We start from the raw sequence: 21,033 nt of genomic DNA, 5'->3' as shown, positions 1-21,033 counted from the left end.
CGCCGCTGCAACCTCCATGGTGGCCTGAGGGACAAGGACCATACGGACGATAAGGACCATGAGGGGCATGAGGCGCCACGCGCCGCGAGGCCGCGCACCCCCCGCCCTTCCAATGGTGCGGCCCGGCCCGCGCGGCCCAGGCAGGCCCGGCGGCCGCTACCACTGCCGAGCTGGGGGAGCGAGCGCTTCAGCTCCCTCAGCTGTACGAGCGCTTCGTTCGGCAAGCCTGGCCTGCACCTCCCCACTGCCCGCCCTGCAGGCCCCGAGCCCAGCCCGGAGCTCAGCCCGGCCTGCTCTCACCTCAGCAGCTCCAAGGGCATGGGACGAAAGGGCGCGAATCCGCTCGGTGGCCGGTTATAAAGCCTTGGGCCGTACCACCCCGAGCGGGGGCGGGCTGTGCCACTGCTCCGCAGGCGGGGGAAGGCGAGGCTCCCATTTCCTGCCTTGTGGGCCATGAGGGAACGGGGCGGGCAGCGCCGCGTGGTTCGCTCAAACCCCGACCCCAAAACCCCAAAACACCCCCAAAAAACCTAAACCAGGTTTAGGCACCTCCTCAGGGCAGGTGATAGGACGTGTGCTCCTGGTCGGGCACAGCCCCAGGGAGCATCACCCTGCCCTGGGTTCTGCCTTTTCCAGGAACGCTGGAGAGCTCGGAGTGATTTCAGGCCACTTTTATTTAGAACAGAACAGCTGGTTTTAAATAAAAGTTCCATTCTTTTCTCATTGTGTCATCTTGAACTGAAAACAGAGGTGTTTTGGTGTCCTTTTCCCTCTGTTAAGTGCATCAGCCATCGTTTTAAAAACAAACATAAAGCCAGCTTTGCTTTAAAATTTCACCCTCAACACCACGTGTTCAGCCTGGAACTATTTATCAAAAATCCAAATTTTCCAAACAGCAGAAAATTCCCTACAAGAAGGACTAGTGTGGTGCTATAACAAATCAACTAAAATTCAGATCCTGCAGCAAGAGCCAAAGCCAACCTTCTCCTTTTTTGCCATTTTCAACATAAACACATTTTAGTGAAATACACAGGTCCCGTCCCCTATCAAACATCAATTTCTGCATCAAATTCTTGTAGGTGATGATAGCTGGGAGGTGAGTGAAAAATCACATTAGCTAAGGACTGAACAACTGAACACAAAGAGAAAGGAACAAAATTCTCTTTGGAACCTCTTGATCAAATGGATGTACGTTAAAACGTTGAGGAAAAAGCACCGAGTTAAAATTCAGAGTTCATTTTTAATTACCAAATCCCTGGCTCAGGTAACTAAGGAAGCCCAAAGCTGGAAGGAATTCCTGACACCAGCACTTTCCAAGGCTTCTCTGTGCATGATAAAAAAGCAAAACCAGGCACACTCAATTACAAAACCCTCTCTAAACAATAAACTTCATATTTTCTTGCAGCTAAGCTCCTGTGGGCTCAGCATCACACCAAAACCCCCCCAAAACCATAAAACCAGTCCTGACCAGCATGGGGGAATTTTTAAGGCATATTTCTGACAACCTGGAAGGCAGAAGCAGAGTTAAGGGTCACAGGCCTGTGCTTGATTCACAAATCTTTAAAATCAGCTAGAGATCCTCTATTCCCATCAATTTATCCTTTACCAGGTTTAAATTAGGAATATTGACATGGAAACACACAAGGCTTCCCAATAATCCAGCTTTGGTGCATGAGGTGTTGATTCCTTTCAGGAAAAAGAAAAGTCCCAATGGATTCAAAGCAGTGACACAACACAAAGGTTTGCTGGCAAAAAGACACCAGTGAAATAAATTTTATCAGGATCTGGAGAGATGGGAGTGATTCTCTGGGAAAGCTTGGGGAGAGGGTATCAGTGAAAGCACACGTTTAAAATTAGTTATTACAGTGATCAGACATTGCAGGCGTTTCTCTCAACAGCACTTTTATGAGACATTTATATATTCAATAATTAAATATAAAATCAAGGATGAGTGTCACAAAACAAGGAAAGAGTAAGGCTTGAAGCCTGGTCAGCCCCCACATTGCCCCTGCAGTCACTGTGCCTGTCATTTGACCTTTCATTTGACATGCTGCTATCCTCACACATCATAAAGCACAAGAAAAGTTCATTTTGCAGATTCCTTGCTGAAATCTCCAACCTACTTCAACTTAGTACAAAAACAGGAGGGGCAAAAAAATAAAAAGTGAAAAAGTTGCTTGTTAAAAAGCAGAAATGGGAAGAAAAGTTCACAGATATTTTGGACTGACAGAATCAAGGAACAGGGACAATGCAAACAGATTTCAGACTATTAAAATGGTTTTGCTACCTGTTGTTTACCTGAATGTGATGTGCTGCATTATTCCTCACTCAGAATTACTGGCAATATGAAAATAAAAATAAAAAACAGCAGCTGCACACTGATCAAACCCTTGTCCTACCCAGGGAGGGGTGAAAATGTGCAGGTAAAAAAGCTGAATGGAACAAGTCACCCATGTCCACATCCACGTGTAATCTACAGGAAGAACATCCAAAATATTGACAGGAGACAGTGATCCTAAAGTTTTCCTTTTCTCTTTCACTTCTACATAGATAGAACAGCACAGAGGAGAACACCACTAGAGCTTTCACTGTGGCCAATGGGAAGATTCTCACAAATATAAAAATGCTTTCCAGCTGTTGGATGGATTGCTCCAGGACATAATCCAGGTGGAATGACAGGAATATAATCTCTCCTCGTGGAACAACAGCAAAAAAAACCAAAACAAAACACCCCCAAACCCTCAGGGGTTTACACAATTGTCAAATGTCCAACTTTGCAGTCCTGAACATCTCAATCCCTGCTACAGCAGAATGTGGCATCACCAAAATGAGTGAGCAGGATTCCTTGGATTCTGGTGGTGCCACTGGGATACCTACAGGGGATTTAACTGTGATAAAATGTGTAACTTGGATTTACATTCAGTGTGATAATCAATCCCTTCATGCTTTATCCTTGCTGGCTGCCCACCCAGGAAGCTTTATTGTTATTACTTGAGGAGGAAAGGAAAGGTGCTGGAAAGAGCCAGAAGGGCAAGGCAATGATCAGGATCATGAAATAAATGCCCTGTTCTTTGGATGAGGTGTGTAAAACATTTTGTTAAAAGCCTCCATGATGAAAACATCAAGAACAGAAAAGTTCTCCTTAAAAACACAGAGCATTTCTGCCTCATCTTTTAAGTTCAAAGCTTGGGGAAGAAAATGTTTTGCTACAATTCACTACAGGTTTGCTGTCACAACCAGAGATGACAATGCCCTGCAGAGCACAGGGCCAGCCACAGACTCCAGACAAATGTCTTTGCTTTAGGTTTCAAGTGGTTTATGCCTCTCTCGTTGTAGAAAAGGATCAAAAACACTTCTGGAACCTTCACTGCAGAGTCTTTGCCAGTGTCCAGCTCCTGGGCAAGGGGATCCTGCCAGGCTGCAGAGGCAGCACCTGCAGGGTCAGGCTGTGAACCCAGTCATGATTCAGAGTCTGAGCCAGAGCTGCTTTCCCGGCTGATCTCGATTTGTAGGGAGGGTAAATGATCCAAGCGACTCTTTTTTTGCCTGGACTGTTCTTTTTCCTTGATGAGAGCACCCCAAACCCTCTGCAGCTCAGAGTCATCCTCCTCTGGAGATGCCACAGAGTTTTCAGCTTTCTCTGGAGTCTTTTCCTGCGTCTTCGGAGCAGACCCCAATCTGGTCCATAAATTACCTAAGCAGATGAAAAACAAACATTTTATAAAAACCAAAACAGACAGGACTGAGAGGAAAAAGTCAAGGAACCAATTAAACTCACAAACCCTTCAAACTCTTCAACCCTTCCTACTCCTCCCACCTCAACATTTGGCATGGAACTGATTATGCTTTAAGAGTAATTGAAATTAAGCTGCAGGAGGCTCAGGGCAGCCTTGTTTAATTCACACCTCCAGTGCCCCTGCATTCCTGACACTTGTTTTGGTGCCCACAGTTTGAAAGCAGATCTTCAGCCCACCTCCATAAAAATCCTGCTCCCAAACCCCCCAGCTCCTCCCTACACGTATTTAGATTTCATAGCTCTGAACAAACATTTACTAATTTATCCTGAATTTCATTCAACTTCACCCCTTCATGGCTTTCTGCTGAGATTTCCCTTGGACTCCAAAACCAAAGGAAGTGCAGCAGAACATTTTCTGCACACAACTAACCTGATTTCTTCTCTCTGGTGTCAGAGTAGAGGCCTTTCACATCTTGTTTGGGGATTCCCAGCCTGCTGTGCACATCTGAGATTGGTTCTCGACGAGGAGCACAGGCACTGCTTGGAGCTTTGATTTCTGGAGAGTGTGGCCTTTTTCCCAGTCTCTGCCTCACATCTGGGGATATTTTCAGTGATTAAAATGACAAAAAAAAAATCCTGTGGCATTTATTCTACTCTACAGCTCAGTTTATGTTCATTCATTATTGAAACCAGACAGATTCTCTGTTTTTATATTTTCTTTAGCCTGTTCATTTAAGTCTTTCATACTGAGATTTCCTGGAAATTTCTGCAGTACAATTTAGCCAAGTTTCATTTCAGGTTTGGCAATAAATTTGACATTTCATGTTTTCAAGCTGTGCTCTGTCCAAAAGATAAAATCCTAAGTTATCCCATGGCCTGCTGCTTTCCTGGTGTAGCAGCAGAGGGTGTAAATATCCAGCAGGAGGGAAAATTCCATGGAAACTGGTCTGCCTTCAACAATTCTTTTCAGGTAACAGATACCTTGATTTAAAATTCTACCACTGCTTGGTATGTGGCAGAATAAAATAAAAAGAATACTAAAGATGTTGATACTTAACCTTTGATGTGAATTTTGTATTCTGAAGTTTGCCTGGCTTAGCTGGATGTTCCCAATCTTACAGGGGTCCAGACAAAAATATGAAGGGAATTTTGGGACCATTTGTCAACTTGTCAGAGGCCCAAAATGGGCAGGAAGGGTAAAATATACAAACATTATTTTGACTTTTCATTGATACATAAAGGTATTTTTCACTTATCAGTCAGATAATATTACATAAGTCAGAAGCAGCTGAAATTATATACACTTATGTCAAATAAATGAATTATTTAACTTATTTAAGATCAGAAATAAATCTGCCAAATGCAAAGCTACCCATATTCATGTAATACACATTTTTAATGTGTATTTTTAAGTGTAGTCAGTGTTTCACATTTGATTTTGGGCAGCACCTTCGCTGTGTGCTGGTTCTCAGCTGCAGAGAATCTCTGCCTCAAGGAGGGAACAAAGTGGGGGGAGATTGGCACAGGCAAAGAAAATGGATGGAAATCAACATCACTAAAAAAGCTTTCACTAAAGTGGACTTGATTCTTTCCCCAAAGCAATTCCCACCTCAATCTCTGAGTGAGGACAAACTGTGTGAATGCAGAGTTTATCTGCAGTGGAGCACAGGTGTGAAATAAATATATTTTAGAGACAATTCTGCCCAGCAATGAGTGATAAATTACCTGATTTGACAGTGCTGTTTGGCAGCCGTGGCCCAGAGTTATTCTGACGTTTCTCTTCCAACAGCAGCCTCACATCTGCAACTTTCTCCAAGGATCCTTTGCTGCCAATCCTGTTTTTGATGTTGCTGGTGGCTATGCTATCTGCTCGCATAGAATTCCTGAAAAAAATCATAGATTTGATGTCCTCTAAATAAAATTCAATCTAGAATAGTTCTTAAGTCTTCTTATGTGGAAAATTACATCACAAAAATAATAATATCAGGATTTTTCTGCTGAGAAAAAGTAGTAAAAACAATGCTTAGAAGCTGTTCAAGCCAGAATCTTAAATATAACAATAATTCCATGAATACCTCAGGATCCATTTCAAGGCAGCCTCGAAATTGTTGACATTTTAATGAGTACAACCACCCTACTGAAGGGGTGGTTATATTTATTTGGATGTGTATGGATGTTATTTTATTCATCTACAATATATACAACTTTGGTTGGTAAGCCCATAATGAACATAAATTCCTTTTTGTCACCAACAATTGAGGGTTGTTTTTTTTCTGAGATAAAGAGCAAGGGGCAAAGAGAAAACAGAAAGAGAAGTTATTTTTCCCTGTTAATTAGGGTTGTCTGCATAAATTTCTCTTGATTCTACTTCAAGTAATATGCAATGATAGAGAGATCTGCAGAAAAATATATATTAAAAAAGTTAATTATATTGAAAGCCTAGTTTCTGTATTTCTTGTTAGAAAATCTATACAAAATAATATAATATATAAAATAATAAAATAACAGATTTTAATAAATATGTGTTATTATTTTATATGATATATTTTGCTACCTCAATCTTTGGCAGCTCTGTCGCTGAAACCACGCAATCCCTCTTCACCGCTGCTTTTAAAGACTAAGAAACTTTTACCTGATATTTTTCAGCTGTGACTCCACCTCATCTGCATACATGGTCATCTTCATGCTTTTTTTGGGCGAGGGGGTGGAGATCATTTTCAGCTCCAGGTCATAATCCATCTCGTCCGAGTCGGAGGCGCTGGATCTGCGGGCGGCGCCGCGCTCCCGCGCCTGCCGGAAGGCCTGCAGCTCATCCCGGTACTCCACCACCACCCTGTCATCCTCATCCATGTCCTGCTCCTCCTCCTCCTCCTCTTCCTCCTCTATGGGCTCCTCAGGAACGTTCACCAAGCCTGCAGTGAAATGAACTCGTTCTGATCTACTGAATTTTATCCACCAAACCTAAAGGAAAATCACCTCGCTAATTAATGATCTCCTACAAATGAGTCTGTGGCTTTTAGTTCTCTCTTCTTAAAGAGAGAGAATATTTTAACTGCAATCAATAAATGGCATAAAACTGCTACAGGACAAAATGTGTTCTCTCCCTCAGAGGCCTGGCCAAGCACAAAGCTGGACAGAGAAATTAAAGCACAAGTGCCTCCTGTAGGAGGTGCAGCTCTTCCTCCCTGAGCTAAGCACAATCCCCAGGATCTTACAGGGCTTAACGTGCCAGCTGCTGGCTCTGCAAAAATCCCTTCAAGTCCTGCAAGCTGCAGTGCCAAAAAGAACACAGGTGTCATTATGATGAATTCATCACAGACACTGATTTAAATAGAAACTATTTCAATTTAGTCATCAGCAGCACTCAGACATCTCTTCAGACAGCACTACATGACCAACATGGAAAATCTTCCATGAGATTTGTCACATCCACAGCTGTATTTTTAACAGGCCAATCACATTGCACTTGTCTCATGTCAGGTTTTTACACCCATTATTTTTCTACCTTAGGTAGCAGATGAAGGTATTCCAGCCTAATTAATAGAATTTTCTCATCTCTATTGTTCTACATTTAGAGACTGGGAGAATTGACTTTGCAAGTGTGACAAATTGCCAAGGAGGCTGAAGATGTCATTCATCCCTTCTTTTGGCCTTTGATGCCACAGTCCCCCATGCCCTAAATTTCATAAAAGAAAAAAAAGCATAAAACATAAAAAGCAGCAGCTATTTTGGGAAGCAATGAGCAGAATGAAGTTTCCACCTCAGGAATTTCCTGTAAACTCTTAAAATAAGATTCAGATTTATTTTTTTAAGAAGATTTGCACAGATCCCATGGGATTGCTGAGGCACTGCTGCAGACCCTGGCCAGCCCTGCATGTCCCAGTGTCCCCAGTACCCGAGTGCCGATGTTTGTAGGGGGGAGTCAGGCCCACATCGTCCCCAATCAGAGTCCTCTTCTTGATCACATCCCGGTGGATCCTCCTGGAATGGTACCTCCTCTTCCTGAAAGCAGAGAGAGAGGCTGACATGGCTGCCACGGGAATTATGGCTCATTCACGACCCCTAAATCCTGCAATTCTCACCCACTTTAACAGCAGACATGTTCATGTCAGAGCTGGTCTGAATAGAAACTTCATTTTCATGAGAAAAGTCTTTCCTTATAATTGCAAAACCATTATTTACACTGAAGCATCTACATAAACTCAATAGAAAATCCACAAATTAAAACAGTTTTAGATTAGTTTGTCCAATTAACTGCAATGTTCCAATTCCTCTGTCCAACACTCACCAAGAATTGCTAAGAATTCCTTTCATGCCTCCATAATTTGGATTGCCATATTTCATGTAATACTGGCTTCTCCTTGCAGCTCCCAGCTCCTTTTTGTCATCTGCAAAAAACATGAATTATAGGGATTTTTCCCTCTTAGAGTATAACTTACAGCACAGCATAAAAATGAACTATCCAAAGACAGAGAGTGGGACTGAGTGTGCCTTAAAATCAGAATTTCTTCACCCTCCTCCATGAAGGATTCAATTTTGCTTACACCTCTGGAATTTCTCCTAGCACCACAGCTTTATTTGTGTCTAGAAACTTAATTCCAGGGAGACTGGGTTTGCAGAGATCAGCTTAACAGGGCATTACATCCCCCTGTCACTGCTGGAATTTCCACTCACCTTCCTCATCACCTTTCTTTTCTTAATGAATGTGCCACTTCCTGCATGGTCCAGAGATTATATGGATATTAATTTTATTTTATTAATATGGATATTAATAAACAAAAGTAATATTTAGCAATAATTTTTACTAATCCCTCACTGGCATCTCCAGTTGTATCCGTATTTATAAAATGTGGAATTTACTTCTGGAAAAAGGCATCATTCCTCTTCCATGGGATTGGGAAGAATGCCTTGTGCCCAAAATACAATTTCCAGGTACAATAATTTTCATACAACCTGAACTGAAATAATTGACACAAGAAATGTAGATTTGTGGCAAAATTTTAACACCTAACAATTAGCAAAAAAAAAAAATCACACTTTTACAAGAAGTGTAATTTTTGAGGTGTTTATAAGAAGTGTTATTTTATAAGAAGTGTTATAAGTAAGAAGGAGGCACTTTGAGGCATTAATTAGCCAACAAATAAAAGTACACAAGCAGTGAATTCAGGGTGCTTGGTCATTTACCTTTAGTAGCAAATCTCATGAACAGCTTGTTTCCTTTAGCCAGCTTATTGGCAGGGCGAAGGTCATTGCGCAGGAGGGAATCCTCTTCTACCTGGGAGAGGGCATCCAGCTTCGGGGGCAAAAAAGGGATTTTGGACTCAAAAATCAAATTTTTGTTGAACAAAAATGGGTTGCTTACAGAGAAGCAATCAAGTGATTATGAAGAAAGTCGCTTTTCAAATGATGTTCAAATGAGCTCTGCTTTATTTTCTTGACAAGCTGATGTTAATTTTTAATGTAAATTGCCCTGGAAATTTAAAATATTTCCTTCTCTTGTTCCATAACATTAACTCAGGTTATTAAATCCAGTAATTGTCAAATGACTCTGTATTACTGAAATGCAGAAAATAAATAGCAAAACTCGGGCATTGAAAAGAATGATTTTTTTTTCTCCCTGTTTCATATCTAAATTATTTTATTAACAGCTTCTCATGCCCTCATACAATGACTAAAAACCTTTCTTTTTCATTTATAGCTGCTTTATAGAAACTCAATTCAGACATCCATGATGTGGGGGTGTTCACTGAGCCATTGCTACAGGAAACCCTAATCACACCCATTATCCACAGGCAGTGAGGATTAAATTGCTGCCAGGCCATCCCTGTGTGTGCTGATTCCCACAGATCCATGGGCAGCCTAAATCCCACTGGGCTCTAAGCACTCTCCCTGCTGAAAGGTCACTGCCTTCCATTATTGTTCTCTCACTGCCTCCTCTCAGCAGAAAAGAGAAGCCAGGCTCACTCTTCAACTCCCCAAAATCTATTTTCACAAAGCACTTTCCATTGGATTATCACCACCTGCACTCCCTCTCACTCCCCACCGAATTTATTTTGATAATTAAATGGTGAATTGCAAATAGAAACCTAAAATGCTGTGAAAACTTCACCCCAGCCAGAGCAGAACTTCCAGAGCAGAGTTTCCACTTCCCCTCTGTACTGACCTCCACATCACTGGGATTGTCATCCTCAACCTCTCCTTCTTCTGTCTCATCATCAGAGCTTTCCTCCTGTTTTTCTAAAGAAAATAATTGGGGAAAAAAAAACAAAAAACAAAACAAAGCCAAGCTCCATTTTAGTGTGTCAGCCTCATTTGATTTATGATTACCTACATTGTCTGAAATCAGCCTGAAGGTGTTTTCCTTCCTCCTGAGCAGCCTAGGGAATAATCAAAGCACTGAATGCCTATGGAAAAGTGGAGCACAGTGAAATTCAGAGCCCTGTGCCTGCAGCAGCACATGTGCATCATTAATTTAATTCTTTGAAAGCAAATGAGACTGCACTGCCTGTCAGGATTCAGTGTGCTCAAAACCAGAGATCAGCAAGGCCAAGGCACTAAAGGCACATAAAAGCCTTTCCTTCCATCTCCTTTTCAAATGGCTGCAAATATCCAATAGTAACAATTAATCAAAAGCTTGAGAGAGAAAGTAGTAAAAAGGAAAAAAAAACAAACTTAGTGACTTAATTTTGCTGTGAAGTAACTAAAAAATAAGTGCATGCTTCCAGAACTGTTAAAATTGTGAGTTACTTTGATTTCTCAGTTCATTTTAGATCAGTGTAAGACAATTCATGCTGGTTTTTTTTCTAAAGCCCCCAAGAAATAAAATATTGTAAAAAGTAATGACTATGGACAGCTATGAAGTGTGATGTGCCAATATCATTTGCAAAAATCTCCAAGTACTTCATAGACCTAAGATTAAAAAATCCTCTCTTTTACATTTCAGAGTTCCTTATCTTAGACTTAAAAACTTTAAAATAGAGAGTGGCAGCTGTCCAAAAGATCCTGAAAATATTCCTGAGTGAAAACAATAAAGCACAATTAACCAAACTGAAACCAAAGAGAGAATTTAAGTAAACAAATTACCCAAATTCAAACCAGAATAATTAAGTTCCAGCAGGGAGAGCACTCAGGCATTTTTCTCCCTCACAAATTAGAAGTTTCTCACAGCACAGACCAATCTTTTGCTTCCCTAAATGTCTAAACAGCCCTGAAATTCCTATCTAAAAAAAGGAATGTAACCAAGCCAGATGACTCCAGGGTATCTGTATGGATCTCACACCTTAAGATGCAATTGAACACTCTGTACTTTCTCTAATATCCCACTTTTCCAGAGGAACAGGAGTAATTCACGTGACAGTTCTTATTTTCAGATTGGGTGCAATGATAATATAATTAGAGCAGGATTAAATATATATGTTTATGCTCCATTTAAGCAATGTCTCTAATCTCCAAAAATTTCCTAGCAAGTCTTACTTGAAGCTTTACCAACATTTGGCCAAAATTAAAGTCACGTGGATGGCTGAGGAGCCCCTGCTTTGTGGGGAAAAGGAGCAGGAAAAGGGAGTGAATTTGAAGAATCCATAAATTTAACAAAGCCTTAAACACCAAATTTCCCAGAAAGGCTTTTGGAAGAACTGCAGATATCTAACAGAGAGATTGGCTACTTGCATTTAAGTCATATACAGCATTTTAAAGCAAAATCTTTGGAAAAGTTAATAAATATAACTTTTTTTGCTTTGTATCTTGTGATAGAGCACCTCCAACCACAGCACTCACAGCAGCCTAAGAGCAAAACTCTCCTCAGGCAGCAAAATTCTGATTTTAAACTTCCCCACATAAAAGGAAAATAAATTTACAACCAAGGCAGCGAGGTACCAGACTGTTCACGACACTGACATGTACTTTTGCTGCTCTGCTCTTTTATAACCAACCTTTTAATAACTTCTTTCTTAAAAGGACAGCAGCCAAATTTAGAGCTGGTACACACCCTGCTGCAGTGAGGCACTGTCACACTGCTGCGAGGGATCCTCTGGAAGGATGGTGGTGCATCAAAAAGGGAATTAGCTGTGGCATTTCAAAAATAGGCCACTTTCTCACACCTGCTTTTTGCCCACTTTGCCTGCCTTTGTAGCACATCACCCAGAGCTATTTCTGTGCCCAGGGCCCACTATAAATACCAGCTCTCAGTGGCAGCCTCATCTAACACGTTTAGTATCGACTGAATTACTGCTTTTGGTCTAGCTCCAACCCACCTTTTAAGAAGCAGCTTCTTCAAAAGGTTTCCAAGATGAAAGCCTTTTTTAAAGTGGCAGAATACATTTACCTGCAACTATATGATAGAAGCTCCTTCAGTAATTTAGGTTATGCAATACCCCAGCACAAGTTTAAAGTTTCATTGATTTAATGAGATGATGGCTGCATTTGCATATCTCAATCTACCTTTCTTGGTTTTTTCAGCTGTCTTCTCCTTGTTGTTTTCTCTGCTCTTTGATTTCTCCTGATCAGGCAGGGAACTCATATTTATCAGAGCCCGTGTTGCTGTCACTTCATCAAGCCAGACCACGTTACCTGGGACAAACAGAAACACAAAACACAAATGCAGTTGGTGTCATCAAGCAGTCACATCTCCCCTGCCCTGCTGGAAGAAAATTAATGACAAAAATTCAGAAATGACAGAAAAAGCCATCAGATCTCTTGCAGGGAAGGTCATATTCTTTAACACACCTGATAAGCTGAAGGACACACAATTTTCAGCTTATTACAAAACACAAGAGCTGATGAAAAACCCAAAGTCACTGAAATGCACAACAACAGATTTGAGAGGCTTCCTGAAACCACCAAATCAGGGCACTGGATGGGGGGCAGTGGATGCATGTGTTCCCAAACAAATGTGATTAAGGGAGCAGCAGGGGGCAGGAATGAAGCCTGGATCTTTTTCCCTTTGGCAATTGACAGAACCTTGGACTTTAGTGCAGAATTCTGTTAATCTTTTCCAAAAAGCAGGAAAATAGGGGGAAATAGGAGACTGCTCCAGCACTTTGAACAGATTATAGAGTACACAGGTTCACAGTGTCATTCAGGATGTGCCTTAAGAATCAGCAGATGGTACTAAAATATAACTTATTAGGCCAATAAAAAGTATTTAATAGATGTTGAAATTGAAAGAGCTAAAACTGCTTAGAAACGGGATTTGAACAAAAGCTTTCTGCACTTGGTACAAATACAGCAGCAAATGTCTCTGTTCTGCTGTTAAGCAGAGTGGATTCAGACATTAAGACTGTACAGTGACCCAAAATAAGAGAATCTCTCTTAAATTACTCAAACAGACAAGAATTACAAGGTGAAGAACACCCAGGTATTAACTTCAATGATTGGTTAATAAATCTATTATTTTTTTCAGTCTGCCTTAACTTCCCATTGCCACATTTCCAAAACCTTCATCATTTCACATTCATCAGTTTGAAACACAGGACACTAAATCCACCTTTGCATTAAGTCACCTTAAGAAGTAATTCAGCTGGGAACACTGAATTACACTTGCAATCTATGCTGAAAAGCAAAAGCTTTTTCTTAATATTTCCACCAAGTGTAGCTGACATGGTAACTCACACACAGCATGGAAATTCACCATTAAAAAATATGTGCAATAACCATAACTGGGTATTGTTACAACCCTTAAGCCTTAATTTTCACATGAATTTACTCATGTAGCATTTAAGAAAACAGACAATCTTAGATTGCCTCAGACAGAGTTAAGCTGTGCATTTCCAAGCTCATGCATCAGCACAGGTCCATCCAGCAGCTCTGTACTGTAATTATCCACCCAGGGCTCATTGGGTTTCACATTTTCTATCAGCTTGTGCCAGCACTTCAAGCTGTCATATACAGTGACTTCAAGGTCACCATCTATTTCGTCTTGCACTGGAGCAGAATTTCTTCAGGGTCACTCCAGAGAATGAAGGTATTGATTCTCAGCTTTCAGCCATGCTTGTCAGGAAGTTTCCAGCTATTTGGAAAACCTGCACTGGCTCCTATTTCTTTTTCTATTATTTCAGGCACAAGGTTTGCAGCATGATAATTTCACAGTATTCCAGTTCCATTTTCTGTAGCAAAAAATCTCTTCCACAGGCCTCAGTGTCAGTGAGGAAAGCAGAGCTCTCCACCACCTTTGATCTCACTGATCTCACTCCCCAAAACAGCCCTCACCATGTGTACCCACATTCCTTTTCCAATCTATGGAAATCACACCCAGCTGCCACCTCCTTCCACCCACCCATTTCTCCTGGAGCGTGCACTACACAAATATGGCAACAAATCTCCTCCTCCTCCTCCTCCCAGAACCATCCCAACCTGCCCAACTGCACAGCTCAATCACCCTCTCTCAGATATATTATTTATGTCAAGATGGAGATAATAATTTTAGACATTTTTCATAATTTTAGACAATTTTTTTTCCCTTAGAGATACAGCTGTGACCAGGTTTAAATAAAAGAGTAAGAATTACAAATACTCTGTTTGCTTACATGAGGTGTCATCCAGCCACTCAATATGAGCAGGAGGATACTCTTTGAAATAGGCAAAGATGTCCTGGGTGCTCATCTCATCCACTCCACAAATGTAAATGGTGTCCAGTCTTACTTTAGGAATTGCTACAAAGAGGAAAAGACACAAAACTGGTACTTACTGCAAGCTTTCAGATTAGTGCCATATCAGTTTATAAAGCAAATACTTTAAATAAACTAAAGAGGAACTAATTGGAGTGAAGCATGACACAGACCATAACTTAGTTTATTTTTCCACAATGCAACATTTTCAATAAATTAAAAGAGGTTTCAAGCACTGGTAGATACAGAGATTGCACAGCAACCAAACAGCTTGAGAAACATTTTTTTTCCTTTTTGAACACTGCCAAAGTGCTATCATTAAGTACTAAAGAGCCAGAACAAAACAAGGCCCTGCACAAAGCACTTCCACTTGCATCACCTGATGGGGAGCTGTTCCAGGCCACAGCTTAGCAGGTCCAAGCTGCCAGCTGGAAAAAAAGCCTTGAGAACCAACTGGGTGCCAAAAGCACCAATCTGTTGTGCACACATCTCCTGGCTTCTGTTCCAGCTTGCCATCAGTGCAGCTTCAGTGTGTGTTCAGCAGAGTCTGAGCTCCCTGTGCACAGGACACTGAGTCCTCCACGTGTACCCACACACTGCTCCAGGCTTTGTACAAAGCATTTAAAGATTCTTAAAGCAGCACTGATCCAGAAGGTGAATCTTGGGCATTTAGCAGGAGTAAATAAGGCACACAAAAAAATGTTATCTTTGTGCTAGGGCTGGTAAAACAAGGAGTGAAGTGGCAAGTGTCAAATAGGTTAAAAAATAATAATGTGCAAACAAGGAGGTGGAAGAACCCAAAGTGATTCCTTTCAGCAGTAATGGAGCAAAACCTCTGGGAATGTAGGAAATACTGCAGGATAAATCAAGTCAAGACACAGTGAGGAAGTAACTGAAGGGATCTTTGCTCCTGAGTGCTGGATGAACTCGTACCTTTCTTCATCACGTCCCGGTCCAGGGCCACGTTCCTCTGGGCCAGATTCACCTCAGCCCGAAAATGGAAACGTTTGGCTCTTTGCTCCTTCTTCTCAATTGCTTCCTGCAAAATGCAAAACAATGCACTCAAACAGGAGCCAGGAGCACACTCAACAAACTGCACTGAGGATACCTAAAATCTACCAGACAGCAACAATTTATATTAATAATTCTAGTAATTTTGGAGAGACCTGTAGGTTTCAGAATATAGTATATATAATATACTATAGATATAATTCACAAAATATTTCTGTGTCACAGAACAGTTTTTGTGTGGATCCAGCAATGGGAATCAGGATGCATGGGAAACAAAGTGGCTTGGACAACACAGACTCCATCATGGAACAGGAACATTATAATCCTTAGTAATAAATATTAGTCCCTACTAACAAATATTAAATACAACCCCTCTTCTAAAAGAAGTCTTTCTACCACAGGCAAAATTAATGTTTGAAGATGATATCATTTTCCCCTATTTTTTTAATATATACAAAAGTATGAATTTGTTTCTCTAAGCATGAATTTAACACTGGAGAGCTGGCTCCAGACTGGCAACTCAGGCTCCTCTTGTGTAGCTCATGAGCAGCACTCTGCCTGGAACTTGTGCAGGTTTGGGAATGGGCTGAGAAGCTCCTTGTTCTCCAGATGTTATTAGGAAGCACTATAGGTTTTTGAATCTTTGGAATATGCAGTGATTCATGCCAGCTGCATCACCTGAACACCAGGCTAAGCCTTTGTGCATGTTGGGAAAGAAAGAAATGAAAAAGTTCCACCTCTCCAGTGGCAAAAATGACAAAATGTTGAAGAGCCATAGCACAAAAATTACCTTGGAGGTTACATCTATGCCAGTGATGAAACTTCCAGCTTTGTTTTCATATCTCCTACTGGTGTCCTGAAACAAAGCAAAACGGTCATGAAATTTCAATGGGCGCTGAAAGCAACACATTTGTTACACTGAAAAAAACATCTGATCATTCTTACAAGAAATAGATCCTCTTTTCACTTTCACCCCATCTCATGTCAGTGAAACTGAAAGCACATCAACTGAACCAAACTTCCCTCGCCGTAAGGATTCTTTCCTTTGACAGAATTTAGTTTCTATGTCAGCTGCTGCCAAGCTTTTACTCTCTCAGTGATACAGGAAAAGTCATCAAACATCTTTCCCAAGTAAGACTTCTACAATTTTGGGGTTGGATATAATTTCCTTGTAAAACATGAATGGATTTAACAGTGATAGCTGACTACTCAAATGTCAGTTTGCAGCTTTTAACCTCATAAAGTGAGAACACCAAGCCACATCCACAATTAAACAAGTAACTTTTTATTCCTATCATTATTTCAACCCCAAATTCCAAATCCCAAGGTGAAACACTTCTGTTTTGATATGGAGAGAGGGTAAAAATGGAGAATGAGAGGGGAAAAAATCACAAGTTTCCTCTCTATCAGTCAGGACTGCTGAATTCAGAGGGACTAAACCCCAGAGCCCCTGGACCAATGACCCAATTCTGTGCCCTCCATTGTTTGCATCTGTAAAATGGCACCTCTTCATTCTGACACTCTCAGCTGGCAGAAGTTTGGAGGTGGAAGCACATCTCCTGCTTTCCTTAGGAGTAAACGTGTTCTTTACACTTGTGCTGCAATAAGTACTTTGGCTAAAGGACCGTTTCTAGAAGTAGGTTAGTCTCAGTTTAGAAAGACCGAAGAACACACACACAATCCAACTGCTTTTCTTAGTAACAGCACCAAAGTTCCTCTAATGCTGCCAAATGGCCAGAGTTACTAGAGAAGGAAAAGCAAAATAAACATGGTTTTTCAAGCTGAAACCCCACAGTGTCTGAGGTTGACTCAGGGAGCAGAAGGAAGTGCAGCACGATGCTGTCTCTCAGGCCACATGTTGTGCAAAAGCACAAGCACACGTTGGTAGACCAGCTAATTAAAGATTAGCTTCCAAAGCAATTTTCACCCAAGTTTTCAGAGCAAAAGATTACTTAGGATTTTAGAACTCTGATCCATTTTTTAGTTGGTAAACCTAATCCTACTAAAACTTGTACAGAAACAATCAGGGAGAGTGAAAAGGGGCAGGAAAACATGGGGAAGGAAGGTCTCAAAGCCTGCTCGTCAGAGCCCACAGTCCCGGCTCTGGTCAGTCCCTGAATTCCCTGCTCCAGGAATTCATTCCCGGCATCAAACACCTTCTGTACACCCTCCCTGCCACCCACACCCCAACGCGGCACCCCAAATTCTCATCTCCGCCGCTTCCTTTATTCCATTCCTCCCCAAGTACATCCCGCCCGCTTCCTCGAGTCCCCTCACACCCCCGCTCCCACATCCCCGCTTTGCCCAAGAATCCCCCCAAAAGCCCCCCCAGAGCGCCCAGACACCCCCAACCTCCGGACCGAGCCCCTCCGAGCCCCCCGCCGCCGGCCCTCACCGGGATGAGCTCCCGCAGCGAGCGCCTCACAGGGATGGTCTCCAGCTCTCCCTCTTCCACCTCCATGGGCTCGGGCTCGGCGCCGCGCGGCTCCGCCGTGGTCGTGCTCGCCTCCGCCTTCACCGAGATCCGCAGGCCCCGCACGGCCGCCATGGCTCCGCCAGGCCCGCCCAGCGCGGCCAGCGAGACGAGCGCGGGGCGGCTCCGAGCGGCGGGGCGGCTCCGAGCGCCGAGAGCGGCCGGGAGCGCCGGGCGGGCGGAGCGCGGTGGCCCCGAGCGCCGCCCGCAGCACGGCCTGGCCCGCCCGGGGCTCCCCCCGGGACCGAGCGGACCCTGCGAGCCAGCGCAACCCCCGAGCCCGGTGCGCCCCGAATCCAATGCACCCCCGAGACCCAGCGCACCCCGAGACCGGTGCACCCCCGGAGCCAAACACAACACGAACCCAGCGCACCCCCGGCCCGGCACATCCCGGCCCGCCCGGAGCCGGTTCAGGCCCAGGGGCTCAGGGTGGAACGGCCACAGAGACCGGGCAGAGCGTGGCCCCGCCGTGTCCCCGGCGCCGGAGAGCGGACAAACATACAACTTAAATCTTTTCCCCAAAAAAAGGGGTTTTTTTTAACTATCTGAACTCTAATGTTCAATTTCCCCGTCCATATTAGTGGAATGTTACACCGCTGATAAAATCAAACTAACTCTCAGCTTGCAGTTGCGTCCCTTTGTTCTGAGGCTCAGTTATTCTCTTTGTCCCCTTGTCCCAAGGTGTTCAGGTTGTTCCAGGAGAGCAGCCTTGCCTCTTCTTGGCCTAAATAAACCACATGCTTTCACCAGCCCCCGTGAGACCAGTTCTCCATTCCCCTAATGACTCTAATCAGCTCCATTCCCTCACACACAGCAGACCGGAGCCCTGTTCTACCCGAGGAGCTGCTCCTGCCTTGGCATCATTATTTCACACAACTGCCAGGATACACAGCCACATCCCAGTGTTATTGTGTGTTATCACCACACCACTAAGAATTCCTGTTACCTCTCCAGCAGGACCTTCCCCTCCAGCTCAGGCTGCTCCACGCCTCATTTCTGTGTTTACATATAAACCTCATTCAGTCCATTTCCTGTGACTCGTCACTTTCCCTCTGAACTGATGGTACCTCCCAGGAAAACTCAAATTTAGACTTTGTCACTAAGACATTTCCCAGCTGGCAGCATCAAGGCTGCTCCCCTTACACAAAATTCAGTGGGATCAGGAGATCCTTCCACCCATCCCTCACTCCAAGATAATTTATTCCCAAGTCTTCACACAGACCTCATTACACAATGGCTCATGTCACTGTTCACCAAAAGTGCTGCATTTGGGGCTGACATCCCACAGCAGCACCTGGCAGGAACTGCTGGCACAGGTGACACTTCCAAGCCAGGTGTGAAGCCAGGCTCCAGGCCACAGGAGGTGAAGAAAAGGAATAAACAGGACACAGGCGCCTCCTGCGAGCAGCTGAGCCTAAACAAGAGGAAACATTTCTGTGGGATAAACGCTGTTTCTTCAGGTCACAGGGAAAAGAAACCAAGAGATGGAACCTTCCTTTAGTTTTAGTTTTCTAAATAGGACACAGTATCACCATGTGATCTAGACCAGCTTGACAAAGCCAAACCCTTCAAGGAGCAGCTGGGACAGGGTTATGTGACACCAGGTCACCTTGCCCTGCTGTCAGCAGAGCGCAGATGAACCTTGGGCTGACCCAGGTGTTTCCTGATTTTGTTTCAACATCCCTTGGATGTCACCTCAGGCAGAACATTGCTGTCCTACAGCCCTCCATGCTTGGCACCTTTTCAAGATTCACTCATTGCACTCAGCAAGAAACTTTCAACTGATTGACTGTGGCTTTGGACACGTTGCCAAAATTTTAGAGCTCCTTAGGAAAAAACAATCTCTGGCCAACTGGTAGGGACAATAAAATCAGGAGAGGGAAGAAACTAAACCTGGGTACCAGTGGGGCTTTTTACTGCTAGGTGAGTGAATAGAATGTTTTCATAATATTTTGTAATTCCTTTCAGGATCTTGTAATTAACAGTGAATTCTGCAGCATTTCAAGCTGATTTAGGTTTTTATTCTTCTGAGACTATGTCCCAGAGCTTTGTTTTTCTTTCACATTCCTGCAATCCCTCTGCCTGTGAAAAATTCTTAAAATTCATGTTAATTGTTTTCCATTTTGTAAGAAGCAGAAGGGCTCTGCCTTGTTGTAGAATTTGTGCAGCAGGGATGGGGCGAGGGTAATAAACCACTGAGGGGTGCAGTGTTTAAATAGGGGAGGAAAAAGAAATTTGGGAAAGGCTACCAGTCATTGTCAGAAATGCTAAGTAAGGAAAGGCCTTTACAAATAAAGAAGGTGAGAAAGTGACTGTAGGAGAGAAGCTGTGCATAACCTGGAAGTGATCAAGGCCAGGTTGGATGGAGCTCTGCCCTAGTGGAGGTGTCCCTGTCCACAGTCGGGGGTCAGACCTGGATGATCTGCGAGGTCACTTCCAACCCAAACTATTCCAAGATCCTATTAAATTATTCCAGCATGAAAACACTCACAGGAGCGATTTAGGGCAGGAGCGTTATTGGTTTCCCGGCTTTGACCACCAGAGAGAGCTCATGCAACAGAATTCCCAACGTGAGCGAAAAGCAAAACCAAAACCTGATGGAAAACACCAATTCCCGCAGTTCTGGGATCGGCTGAGAACGAGAGATGGGGACCGGGGAGGGAGGGGAAAAAAGAACAGTCTGCAAAAAAAGAGACTTTTTTGCAGTGGTTTGGTAGGAGTCAGAAAAATGGTGAATTTTGCCCTAATTAAATATTAGTTGATTGTTTGTTTGAGGTCTGTGAACACTGAACAGAACGGACACGTGTTCCTGAGGATATGATTTAACTCTCCTGCCGTCCTGGGCTCTCAACAAGGATCTGCAGCTTTTCAAACCCGTGAAAAACCCATGGAAGTGTGTGTGCTATCCCTGCAGCTGGCCAGCACACCCCACACATCACCAGGGAAACTGGGACTGCCTTCCCAATGGATCAGGGCTCCTCCTAGCTCCAGTCCATCTGGAGAGTACAGCATCAGCAGAGGAAGGATGTTCATTTGTGAGGCTGAAATCAAGCACCTGGTGTTTTCTTATGGATTTGATGAATCCACAGGCTCCACACCTGTAAAACAGAATATTTTCTCACTGGGATATTGTGGAGGTTAGTACAGCCCTGGTGACCTGACACAATGCCAGAGTCCCATCCAGGACACAGCTCCAGGGCCCTAAAAAA

At 43.2% G+C, this 21,033-nt stretch overlaps 1 protein-coding gene across 1 annotated transcript; it reads right to left on the bottom strand.

The window, feature by feature from the left end:
• Positions 1–1,741: 1,741 nt before the first annotated feature.
• NCBP3 (nuclear cap binding subunit 3) lies at positions 1,742–17,962 on the bottom strand. Its single transcript, XM_074557312.1, has 13 exons — positions 17,747–17,962; positions 16,142–16,207; positions 15,274–15,379; positions 14,260–14,385; positions 12,176–12,304; positions 9,900–9,973; positions 8,921–9,029; positions 8,025–8,124; positions 7,632–7,738; positions 6,369–6,648; positions 5,462–5,619; positions 4,167–4,331; positions 1,742–3,694 (listed from the first exon to the last, which is right to left on the bottom strand). Exons 1-13 carry the CDS (start codon positions 17,897–17,899, stop codon positions 3,459–3,461), a joined length of 1,809 nt encoding a protein of 602 aa, XP_074413413.1. The 5' UTR covers positions 17,900–17,962; the 3' UTR covers positions 1,742–3,458.
• Positions 17,963–21,033: the final 3,071 nt, after the last annotated feature.

Source organism: Zonotrichia albicollis, chromosome 22, assembly GCF_047830755.1.
Source record: "Zonotrichia albicollis isolate bZonAlb1 chromosome 22, bZonAlb1.hap1, whole genome shotgun sequence".
Taxonomy (NCBI): Eukaryota; Metazoa; Chordata; class Aves; order Passeriformes; family Passerellidae; genus Zonotrichia; species Zonotrichia albicollis.
Note: the sequence above shows the minus strand (reverse complement) of the source record. Positions and strands in the feature narration are given on the sequence as shown.

Excerpts from the sequence above, each read along its gene's own strand:
- NCBP3 (XM_074557312.1), bottom strand. The coding sequence starts at position 17,899 with ATGGCGGCCGTGCGGGGCCTGCGGATCTCGGTGAAGGCGGAGGCGAGC. Across the intron at positions 15,380-16,141 it reads GCATAGATGTAACCTCCAAG|GAAGCAATTGAGAAGAAGGA; the intron begins GTAATTTTTGTG and ends TGCATTTTGCAG. Across the intron at positions 7,739-8,024 it reads GGAATTCTTAGCAATTCTTG|GAAGAGGAGGTACCATTCCA; the intron begins GTGAGTGTTGGA and ends CTCTGCTTTCAG.